This window comes from Lepidothrix coronata, unplaced genomic scaffold (genome assembly GCF_001604755.1).
Source record: "Lepidothrix coronata isolate B3197 unplaced genomic scaffold, Lepidothrix_coronata-1.0 Scaffold308, whole genome shotgun sequence".
NCBI classification, from domain to species: Eukaryota; Metazoa; Chordata; class Aves; order Passeriformes; family Pipridae; genus Lepidothrix; species Lepidothrix coronata.
In genome coordinates, this window is record NW_016690488.1 from 124,736 (window position 1) to 135,761 (window position 11,026).

Sequence of the window (11,026 nt, forward strand, 5' to 3'; positions counted from 1 at the left end):
GTCTCCTCATCCGGCGCTGGAGCCGCCCCGGTATCGGCGGGGGGTCCGTGCCGAGAGCTCCCGGGGAGGGGAGACGATGGGCGGGGGCCCTGCGGCGGCTCGGCCAGGACCCCCCCGGCTCCCGCCACCCCTCCGGATCCAACCGAACACCCCCGGGCCACCCGGTCCTCCACGCGGGGCTGCCGGAGGGCAAGGAACGAGAAGGCGAGGGGAAGAGCTGCTGCAGGGCCACCTTCAGATACGGGCGGCAGCGCTGAGCGCGGGGTCCGACGGGGCCGGGATGGGGGCCTGGACCGGGACCGGTGCCGGGGAGGGTCGGGGCCGGGGCTGAAAGGGGGCGCGGTCTGTGCCGGAGGGGGCGGGGCCGCGCTCAGAGCCCCGCGTCCGGTCCCGCGCGGGGCGGTCCCTCGTGGCACGGCCCGGCCCTGTCCGCGCCGGGACTCGCAGCGGGCGGAGCTCATCTCTCCGTTGGCTGTTCCGAGCGAGCGGGCGGAGCGTGCCCGGGCCTGGGCTGTGCCGAGCAGGCGCCGCGGCCGCGCAGAGGCGGAGCGGGGCCGCCCCGCGGGGCCGGCGCGGAAGGAGTTTGTGCCGGCGGCGGGCGAGAGGCGTTGCGGTGACACGTGCGTGCGGCGGGACCCGGATGGTGAGCGCTGCCGGGGTCGGGCGGGACGGGCCCAGGGGCGCCGGGGTCTGCGCTTCGCTCCCGCCGCGCTCCCCTGCCCTGCCCGCGGGACCGGGCGGGTCGCACATGGCGGCGGGCGGGCCGGGCCGGGGCGGCGGCGGCGCTCGGGGGCGCGGATGGCGGCGGGCGGGGGGCGCGGTGCCCGCGGCGGGCGGGGACCCTCCGAGTGGACCGGGACGGGCGGCGGCGGGTCCGGGCCGCGGCCAGTGGCCCTGAGAGCCGGAGCGGGGCGGGAGGGGCCCCCCGTTCAGCCGCCCCCCTCTCTCCTTCTCCGCAGCCGCGGCCGCTGGGCCCGCCGAGCCGGCCGCCCACGGCGATGATCGCGGAGAAGCTGCGGGAGGCGCTGGAGCCGGTGCGGCGGGAGGCGGCGGCGGAGCTGGGCCGGCCGCTGGCCGCCGCCGCCCGCTCCGTGCTGCAGCAGCGCATCGAGTTCGCGCCCGCCCGGCGCGGCCTGGCCGGGCAGCTGGAGCACCTGCGGGACAAGTACGAGCACATCGGGGTCGAGGCCCTTGGCCGCCCCCTCGGCATGGCCGGCAGCCCTCCGGAGCGGCCGCAGAACCCCCAGGGTGAGTGGAGGGGGCGAGGGGACACCCGCGTGCTCCCGTGCCCCGCTCCCCCCCTGTCCCCCCGGGCTGACCCCCCGCTCCCCACAGGCTGCAGACAAGCCTCCCCGAGGGCCGTGAGTGACGGGATCCCCACGCCCCAGAAGGTGCTCTTCCCAGCCCAGCGCCTCTCCATGAAGTGGGAGCGTGTCCACCGTGTGGGCGCCGGGCTGAGTAATCTGGGGAACACCTGCTTCCTAAACTCGGCGCTGCAGTGCCTGACCTACACGCCACCACTCACCAACTACCTGCTCTCCCGGGAGCACGGACGCACCTGTGAGTGGGGACTCCAGTTCGGGGGGCCGGGAGGGAGGAGCAGCGTCTGCCGGTCCCGCTCGCAGTGCTGTGCTCAGCACCTCTGCGCCTGGCTCTGGTGAGGGGGTGTGGGTGTCGGGTTGCACCTTCCCTGCTCCCTTCTGCCTGTTTCTCCATCAAGAGGCTGTTCCCGGGTCCAACTGACGTCCTGGTCATAGCAGTGTTCCCAAGCTCAGCATCTCTGTCTCTGGGGAGACTTTCTCTCTGCTGGGTGTAGCCTGGACTAAGATAGGCCCAATGGACCTGCTGGCTTCTCGGGGGCTGAGCTGAGGGGTCCCAAATAGCTCCTGCCTATGGGGACTGCTTGAGGGCAGTGTGGCAGGCCCTGCTCCAAGCTGTCACCATGGGGAACACAAAGGGCTTGCAGCCCCATCTGTAGGACTCCGGTGGGATCTACCCCTCAGAGCCGACCTGTGGGCTCATCCAGTGAGTACCTGGGACCTGTTTTCCATCCATGTGGATGCTGTCTCGCCAGGGGGGCTGCCATAGCTGGTCCTGGGATGGGCTCTGCCAGTCAGTGTGGCGTGTGCTGGTTCTCATGTCCCTGGGATGCCCCAGAGCTGTCCTGGAGCACAGAGCTCGTAGGGAAAACTGAGCATGGCTGTGCTGTGTTGGATCAGCGATCTCCTGTGCTGCCTCCGTCTCTCCCGGGTTTGCCCCCAACATCCCATCATCTCTCCTGCTACAGGTGCCCACGGAAGCTTCTGCATGATGTGCACTATGCAGAACCACACGATCCAGGCTTTTGCCAACAGCGGCAATGCGATAAAGCCACTGTCCATCATCCGAGACCTCAAGAGTAAGGATGGTTGCCCTTCCCCCCATGACTAATGCAGAAGCAGAACTGTTGGGATTGGGGCACATTTTGCCAGATGGCTCCACTGAGAAAACTCAGAGCCTGCCAGGGGGCTGCCTGGGACTTGTCCTGTGGCTGGCATAAGTCTGATGTCTGGTTTTGGTTGAGGGGGCTTGAACCGCAGAGTTCCTGCCACAGGGGAGGCAGGGATGGCCAGCATCTGTTGCAGCACGTGCTAATTCCTCCCTCTCTTGCAGAGATTTCCCATAATTTGCGCTTTGGCAGGCAGGAGGATGCACATGAGTTCCTGCGTTATACCATTGATGCCATGCAGAAGGCCTGCCTGAATGGCTACACCAAGTATGTGGGGCCTGATGGCTCTTTGCTGTCCCCTCACTGGTCCCCCGTGCTCATGGGAGGGGACTGTGGGGTGAACGTGTCCCCTGTGTTGGCCTTATTGCGGGGAGGTCATGACTTCAGGGGCTCTGTGTGTGGGGTCTAGCTCCCTGCCCCTCAGGGATGTGGCTCTGGGTTGTTGTTTGTCTTCTCCTGACTCCTTCACCCCGGCACAGCTGCAGTCCTGTCCCAAAATCCTGTCCCACCCTGCTATGGGGTGGGATCCCATCCCAATTGCCAAGGGATCCAGGCATGCTTGCTAGTTCAGCCCTAGTTCTGTGGCTGTGGGAGTGCAGCTTCCCCGAGGCCCTCTATCCCAGGAAGCACTGCCTTTGCCTTTAGCACCCAGCTCTGAGCTTCAGCCAGGAGCCTCTGCTCCTTTGAGAGGAGGGTGCATGTTGGAGCCTGATGCCATCCCTTGGCTGTGACACAGGGAGAGCAGGCTGGCAGGGGCTGTGATTTCCTGCTGCTCCTAGAGCTCCACAACCCAGCCGCTGCCCAGAGTATGGAGTGGGGCTGTCCTGATAACACAGGGGTCCCGCAGGGGTGGCTGTTGCAGAGGGGTGGTGTGAGATCCAGTGCCACTGTCTCTGTGTAGGTTGGATCGCCAGACCCAGGCCACGACCCTGGTTCACCAGATCTTTGGCGGTTACCTGCGGTCCCGTGGTGAGTGCCAGCTGCCAGGGCCAGGGTTTGGGCAGTAGAACTCTTTGGGAAAATGACTAAGCATGTGTAACTTATCCACAGCCACAGTCAGTCAGTCCTGCGGTACCTGAGGGTCATGACCCCAGTTGTGGTGATAGGAAAAGCTGCTGGCTGTGTGCCACCAGCAAAGCGACCCATCTTCCCAGCTATCCAGCGACACTTGCTGTCCTAGCACAAAGTGGAATCACCAGCCTTTCTCCCTCCCAGGCTGTGAATCCTGGTGTTCACATCCCAGAGCCTAAATCCAGACTGGGGGGACACTGCAGCTGCCCGTGCTGTGGTGTGGGGGTGGCAGGTGCAGATGTTGTGTTGGGGTGTGCTCATGGCTCTTCCTTTTGCAGTGAAATGCCTGGAGTGCAAGACTGTCTCGGACACCTATGACCCTTACCTGGATGTGACACTGGAGATTGAGGTAGCGAGGCAGGGTTAGGGATGGGGGGCTCTGACCTTGGGAGGGTGTTCCTGCTCTGAGGCTCCTTAACCTGCCAGTGTGCAGGAATGGTGCTGGCAGGAGGGAAGCAGCTCCCACTGTTCCGCTGCCTTCTCAGTCTGGCAGAGCAGTGCCCATTGCCTGAGCCTGAGGCACGACTCCTTCGTGGAGGCTTGGTGGTGTTGGGGTGCAGAGCAGCCACCCCCGTGGTGTGCTGGGGGCAGGCTCATGGCTTTGGGGCAGCCCGTGGCCCTGTGCTGTGTGCTCTCTCCTGGACCCAGCGCCGCAGCACAGAGCACAGCTGTGGCCTGAACAGGCCCCTCGTGCCCTGACTTCCACTTTGTCCTCACAGCGAGCCGCAAACGTCGTGCGGGCGCTGGAGCTGTTCGTGAAGCCGGAGCAGCTGGGGGGGGACAACGCCTACAGGTGTAGCATGTGAGTGTGGGGGGCTGCAGGCAGGATGGAGCCCACGGGTGTGATGGTGGGAAGGCTGCCACGATATGGGAGGGCTTCTGTACCTGCTAAACTGTGAGGTACAGGGCCATGAAAGCCTGTGATGAATCCTGCCACTCCTCAGCTCCCTCCTCACATGAGGAGGACCTGGGCCAGCAGACATGGCCACAGGCAGGTGCCTGGAGCAGTGCCTGGTGTCAGCGTGGTCATTCCCGTGGGGTTTGCCATTCCCATGGCCAGGGCAGGCAGTTGTCTGGGTGGTGGAACAGCTTGAATAGCTTGAGCTTTTCCTGGGCAGGTGCAGGAAGAAAGTGTTGGCCAGCAAACGTTTCACCATCCACCGAGCCTCCAATGTTCTCACTATCTCACTGAAGCGCTTTGGCAGCTGTGGCTCTTCAGGTGGAAGAAAAATCACCAAGGTGAGTGCTCAGCAATCCAGAGCAGGGGCTGTGTCCTGGTCTAAGGGCAGGGCAGGAGGTGGTCCTGGTATAGGCCTGCAGCCATTCCCCACTGCATGGGGGAAGTTGGGCTCATCCTGGCATCTTCCTCACCATGATCTCTGCCTGGGGAGAGCGTGTCCCCTCCCTCAAGAGACAAGACTTGTAGGACAGCAGAGCCAGTCTTGATCTGGCAAGAAAGCCATCTACTGTGTGACCTCCTGAGACATTCTCTCTCTGCAGGATGTGGGATACCCTGAGTTCTTGGATATCCGTCCTTACATGTCTGAGCCCAAGGGTGATCCTGTCACATACGGACTCTATGCAGTGCTGGTGCACTCCGGGTACAGCTGCAATGCAGGGCACTACTTCTGCTATGTGAAGGTGAGCCTGGGGTGCTCTCTTGGCACCCTGCCTGGGCTGGGGGCTGGGGGGTGCTCGTGGGTCCCTGTAGGGTGCGGAGAAGAGGGTGCTGGGTAGAGAGGGTGGTGTTGAGCACTATAGGGGACACACGCTGTAGTCTGCTGCTGGAAATGTGAAGTTCTGCTCTGGTAGAGTCCCCTGGCCTGCCCTGGGTCATCTGTGTGTTTTGGGGAGAGGAGCTCTGCTGACAGGCACTGTTCCTGCTGCTCTGTCCCTGGCCACAACCTGACCCTGTTCTCCTCCTGGACACAGCCTGATCCTGTGCCCTTTTGTTCCACAGGCCAGCAATGGGCAGTGGTATCGAATGAATGACCATGAGGTCTACCCCAGCAACATCAAGGTAGTCCTCAACCAGCAGGCCTACGTTCTGTTCTACCTGAGGTGAGAGAGCACCCTGTGCCTCCTGGCCCCGGTCCCACCATCTGAGACAGAGATGGCAGCACCTGCCTGGCTGGGGGAGGGAGCTTGGCCCAAGCGACCCCAATGCCTGTGTGTGTGTGCTGGCTCAGGGTGGGAGGTGGCAGGGAGGCATCCATCCCCTTTCATGGCTTTGCTGTAGCACCTCATCTCCTCGGAGTGCCTGGCTCCTGTTCCCTGTGTGTGTCTGCCAAGACTCCTGATTGCTCTCACCCCACAGCTGATGCCTGCACTTTGCCTTCCCCAGGCTCTCCAGCCCCAGGAAGAGCTCAGCAGGGCCTGTGGCCAAGGCTGCCTCCAACCTGTCCAGCCACACTGGTGGTGACTTCAATCAGGTGAAGAAAACTGAGACTAATGGGACCTTGCCCACACCACCAGCGGGTCCGGTGAGTCCTGAAGGCTGTTCCTGGCCAGTGCTCCCAGGAGCTGCTGCTCTGTGGGGACTGGGCTCTGCAGCCACACTTGGGAGACAGGCATGTGGGAGGAGAGTGTGCAGGAGAGATCCTGATCCTGCTGAGGCCAGGGATCCTGGAGGGCACTGTTCCTGTGTCTATGGCTCCTTGACTCTCTCCTCACTGAACTTCTCTCTTTCCCCTTGCCTAGAAACAAGAAAAGCTGCTGGGGAAGGGGCTGCCAGGCCCAGACGATGTCGGAGTCCCCGTGTCCCGCAGCAGTTCTGGCGTGGGGCTGAAGCTGACAAATGGAGTTGCTCAATCAAAGCTGCCCTCTCAGACCCCATCACTCAAACTGCCCCACAAAGCCACCCACAAGGCCATACCACTGCCCCATGATGTATTCCAGAGGTCCAAGAAGCCACAGACACCTGCCATGCCCAGAGCAGGCTTCCATGTCACCAGCACTGTGAGTGGGGCCAAAGTGGGGCTGCCCCCACAGGGGACAGACAGAGAAAAGCCACCTACCTCATCCAAGCTGCTGAAGTCCAACCAGGAGCCCAGTGGCCGTGGGGCGATGGCCGGGACCCTGAAGAAGGATTCCTGTGGCAGTGCAGTGGGGCAGCTGGCCAAGGAGGCCCACAAGGCCAAGAGCAATTCCAGCAGCTTCTGCAGCTCTCAGGGAAGGAACTTTGGCACCCACCTCCCCACTGGCCCTGGCGCCAAGCCGGCTGTCCCCAAAGACTCCAGGACAGCCACTGTGGAACCCTCCCCACTGTGCAGTGCCATGCAGGAGCAGGGCAGCACCACATCACCACCACTGGCCAAGAAACCATCACTTTCTGCCAAAAAGGTGAGTCTGAGCTTCTGCCTGGAGACTCCACTCAACACCTTCTGACCTGGGATTGCATTGGAGGAAGTGTAGAGCTACTGCTGAGCTGGAGGTGGAGGGGAAGAGCCCCCCAGGGCAATGGTGGCTGCTCTGCCCTCCCTCTGGGTCGGGATGTTGGGCCAGTGCCTGCTGTTGTTCACATCCCTGAGGGATGTAGGGGGATGGCTCCTGCCCCCTTCCCAGGATGGAGGGGTGGCTATGCCAGTCCCTGCAGTGGGGTGGCCTTGGCACCTTCTTGGGGTCAGGTGTTCCCTGGGGTGAGTGGCAGTGGTGATGCTGCAGCAGGAGGGTGTGGGGGTGCCTCCTCCCCAGGCAGGGTGTGGGACCGGCCCTCGGTGCCGCAGTGCAGTCAGGGCTCGGGATGGTGTGCTGGGGCTCTGGGTCTTTAAATTTCTTTCCTTCCTTTTTTCCTTTGTTCTTCTAACTGAAAGCACTTCTGATTCTTCCACCCCCCACTTCCCTCCCCCCGTCTGTGTCTGTTCCCCTCCCCTTTCTCTGGGCTCCCGTTTTTGTCTTGGCTCATGGAAACCCCTCTGCTTTAGACCACCAAGTTTTTATTTATGTCAATAACTGCAGGGCAAACCCTCACAGAAGGCGAGTGGGAGTGACCGCCACACACAGTCCCACCCTGACTCCACTCCTGGGCCTCTGGGCAAGTCCAGGTAAGCAGTGCCATTGCTCCCAGGCTCCTGCGTGGCAGCAAGGCCAATGGCAGCCTCGGGGTGCTCCATGGGGCATCTGTGTGGCCTCGCAGCTGGCTCTCCAGTTCTCCAGGGCTGGCAGGGCTTGCTCCGAATCCAAGAAGCAGGGCAGTCTCTGACTGTCAGCACAGGGTGGGAGGGAGCTTTGCAGGCCCTGACCTTGGACTAATGTCCCATGGGATCAGGAGGCACCAGCCTGGTCTAGATCTTGCTCCAGGTCCCCCTTGTAGCCTTCAACAGCAGCATGTGCTGCAGCATTGCTCACTGTTGCCCTGTCTGCTGTGGGACAGTGGGGCACAGTCTCTGTGAGCACTTGTGGACCAGTGTCTGATTTCTGATTTCATGGCCAAGATGGCAGCAGTCGGAGTGGCATGGGAGAGAGGGGCTTCTGGGCTTTCAGATCAGCCTCTTTCCCTGTCCTTCAGCCTGTCCTCATCTGCTCTCGAACTACCAAGTCCTGAAAAGTCTTCCTTCAGCTTCATGCTCACCTTGGACTCTCGGCTCCCAGCCTCCCCGCTGACCCACGGTTCCACTGCCCACCCTTCACACCACCTTCCTTCCAGCAGCAGGAAGAAGGGATCCAGCCAGTTGGAAACAGAGGGTTCCTGGAAAAAGAAGCGTCGAAAGAGGAAGCATCGTAGCACAGACAGGAACTTTTGTGCTGTGGCTGTGAGTGACATGGATGAAGTCTCCAGGCCCTCCCAAAAGGAGAGATTTGTCTCTTCAGAGGGCTTCAAAAACAAAGACTGCAGGCCCCCCAAGAAGGAGAGCATTGGGTCTCAGAAGGACTTCATGGATAAAGACTCCAGGCCCCTGAAGAAGAGGAGAATTGTCTCTCTGGAGGGTTTCATATCTGTTGTGGGGAAGGAGACAGAAGGCGAGGGAAGTGCTGATGGCCTGGGGAGTCCGGGCTGTCAGGACATGGAGAGTGGGCCCAAGCAACACGTGCCAGAGCCCAGTATTGACTTGGGCATAGGGCCAACCTTCCCACTCAAGAGGAAGAAGAAGAAAAAGAAAAACAGGAGCAAAGATAGGCCATTGGAGAGAACAGAAGAGCGCTGCTCTGGGTTGCTGTCACTGGACAGGTGAGGGGCACATGAGAGCCTGAGGTCAGGCTCTCTGGGCCATGTTTAGGGGCCTCTCATCTTCCTGAGGATGGGATGTGCCTTGGCATGGATCCAGCTGAAACACCCACTTCCTTGGGGTGGGTTCACCCCTCCCCAAGTGCAGTGCAGGTGTCCCTGAACCCCACTGCCCTGCAATGCTCAGACTCTTCCCTGCTCTGGTCTGGCTGGAGCAAGCTGACCCTGCTGCCTTTCCCAGCTCCAGGAGGGCTGAGCTGGAGCCTTGTGAGACACACTGGAGCGTGGAGGCTGGAGAGAGGAAGCACCGCAAGCGCAAACGGATGGAAAGCCTCAGCAGCCCGGCTGCCAATGCCGTCCCTGCCACCACCACCCCCCAAGGTGTGACCGTGTACCCTGTCTGGTGCCTGGCAGGGCTGAGCCAGCCACTCACCTGCCCACGGGCCCCTCAGAACACTGCTGTGCATTCCACAGCGCTTGCTGGTCCCACAGCTGCCTGGCAATGCCCATCATCCTGCCCCCCATCCTGGGCTGCCCTGCCCCAAACCCATCTGCTACTCCTGTGGGACAGCCCAAGAGCCCCCAGCTGTGCTCTGGAGGAGGGGTGGGGACAGGCTCCTTGAGGGGTGACAATTTGCCTGAGCATAGGTCCTGGTGTTCCCAAACACCTTGTGCCATCAGTGTCTCCTGGGGTTAGATCTGCCTTGGAGAAGGAGGGATGCACGAGCTCCCCAAGCTCTCCCAGCATGTCCTCACCCCACCTGTTTCTGTAGTGGCAGCGCGTGCCAAGGACAGCCAGACTGGAGACGAGAGACACACCCTGGCTGCCCCGAGCCCTGCAGCCAGCAATTGGGCTAGCACAGCCCCTGGGGGCCAGGAGACCAGCGTGGTGGGCGAGCTGCTCCAGGACTCATTGGACAAGGCTTATGGCAAACAAGGTAATCCTGCCTCACCTGGGTGGGTGAGCAGCCACACAGCCCCCCTGCCCCAAGCCCCGGATACAGGCAGAGCCCTCTGAGTTTTGCCAGGGCCTGAGCTCCCCCTGCTCCAGCACAGGCAGTGACAGGGCTCCTGGAGCCAGGCAGGTGAACCCAGCTGGGGGCTGTCAGGGATGGCACAGGGTGGGGGGCTGAAGCGAGGGGCTCCAGCCTTGGGCCCAGTGGGGGCCCAGTGCAGGTGGGTGCAGTGGGGCACAGCCTTGTGCTCCTGCTGACCACGCTGCTCTACAGTCTTGACCTGGCAGGGCGAGATTTCGGCTGTCAGCCAGGATGCCATTCAGGACACGGCATTGGCCCGGAGTGAGACCATCATCGATGAGTGGGACCAGGAGTTCGACAAAGGAAAGGTGGATGCTGGCTGTGTGCTGGGCTGGGGTGGGTGGGAGGAGGCTGGAGACTCTGCATTCTGACCTGAGAGCCTGCCTGCCTCTGCACAGATAAAGAAAATGAAAAAGATGAAGCAGGAGCGGAAGAGAGACTCGAATCCCTTCCAGAAGCTGCAGAACAAGCGCAACTTCTGGTTGATGTCACATCCTGCCAAGATGGCCAGCCTGGGCCACCGGCTCTCAGGTGAGTGAGCTGGGGGGCACAGTGAGCCCAGGGGGAGGAAGGGGGTGGCAGACTGGCAGGGGCTGACACTGCTTCTTGCCTCACAGGTTGAGATCTGCATCCCCCAGACAGCTCATGGAGCAGTCCCAGGCGAAGGACCAGGGGCAGCACTGTCCTGGGAGCTGTTGGTGGACCATGCTCAGAGAGGAGGGAATGCGGCCCCTGTCCTGGGGTCGTGCCTTCCCCTTCCGGGAGCTTCTTTTCCACCTGCGGAGGAACCTTCCCACGCTGCCGTGCCTCCAACGTGCCTTGGCCAGGCTCCTCCTCACTTCTCCGTGCCTCTTCCCCTCCTTTCCCCAGCCTGCACCTGCGGGGGCTCCTGGGAAGTGCCTCAAGACCGTCCCTGCTGCTCCGTGTCAGCGTGCCTCCCGCCGCCCCTCGCCTTCCCGGACTGCCCTTCCCCGCCGCTCCCTGACCCCCATTCCCTGCACAAGCCGCATTGAAAGCCTGCCCTCCGCTTGGCCAGGCCCCGCGCGGGCGCGGGGGGCATCGGTGGGCTCCCCGCGGGGATGGGGCGCTGCCGCCGGGGCCGCGGGACTGAAGGATTGGACTGAACGGAATAAATCCCGGTGTTTGTCCATCGGCCCCGCTCGGGAGCGGCGGGAAAGGGGCGGGGCCGCGGGGGGCGGGGTCGGCGTGGCTCCGCCCCCGGCCCCACGTGACCCCGGCCGTGGCGGCCGCGGCGCGCTCGTCACG

At 62.7% G+C, this 11,026-nt stretch overlaps 1 protein-coding gene across 1 annotated transcript; it reads left to right on the top strand.

Annotated features, from left to right (window-relative positions):
• The first annotated feature begins 798 nt into the window (after nucleotides 1–798).
• Nucleotides 799–10,772, top strand: USP36 (ubiquitin specific peptidase 36). The gene is made up of 20 exons (XM_017837637.1): nucleotides 799–888; nucleotides 960–1,248; nucleotides 1,336–1,560; nucleotides 2,288–2,398; nucleotides 2,653–2,755; nucleotides 3,390–3,457; nucleotides 3,838–3,908; nucleotides 4,279–4,361; nucleotides 4,678–4,798; nucleotides 5,060–5,200; nucleotides 5,520–5,620; nucleotides 5,904–6,042; nucleotides 6,260–6,901; nucleotides 7,517–7,602; nucleotides 8,067–8,726; nucleotides 8,965–9,104; nucleotides 9,497–9,661; nucleotides 9,953–10,068; nucleotides 10,159–10,291; nucleotides 10,378–10,772. The coding sequence occupies exons 1-20, from the start codon at nucleotides 799–801 to the stop codon at nucleotides 10,380–10,382; spliced, it is 3,489 nt and encodes a 1,162-aa protein (XP_017693126.1). The 3' UTR covers nucleotides 10,383–10,772.
• The last annotated feature ends 254 nt before the right edge of the window (nucleotides 10,773–11,026 follow it).

Excerpts from the sequence above, each read along its gene's own strand:
- USP36 (XM_017837637.1), top strand. The coding sequence starts at position 799 with ATGGCGGCGGGCGGGGGGCGCGGTGCCCGCGGCGGGCGGGGACCCTCC. Across the intron at positions 3,909-4,278 it reads ATGTGACACTGGAGATTGAG|CGAGCCGCAAACGTCGTGCG; the intron begins GTAGCGAGGCAG and ends TTGTCCTCACAG. Across the intron at positions 4,362-4,677 it reads AACGCCTACAGGTGTAGCAT|GTGCAGGAAGAAAGTGTTGG; the intron begins GTGAGTGTGGGG and ends TTTCCTGGGCAG.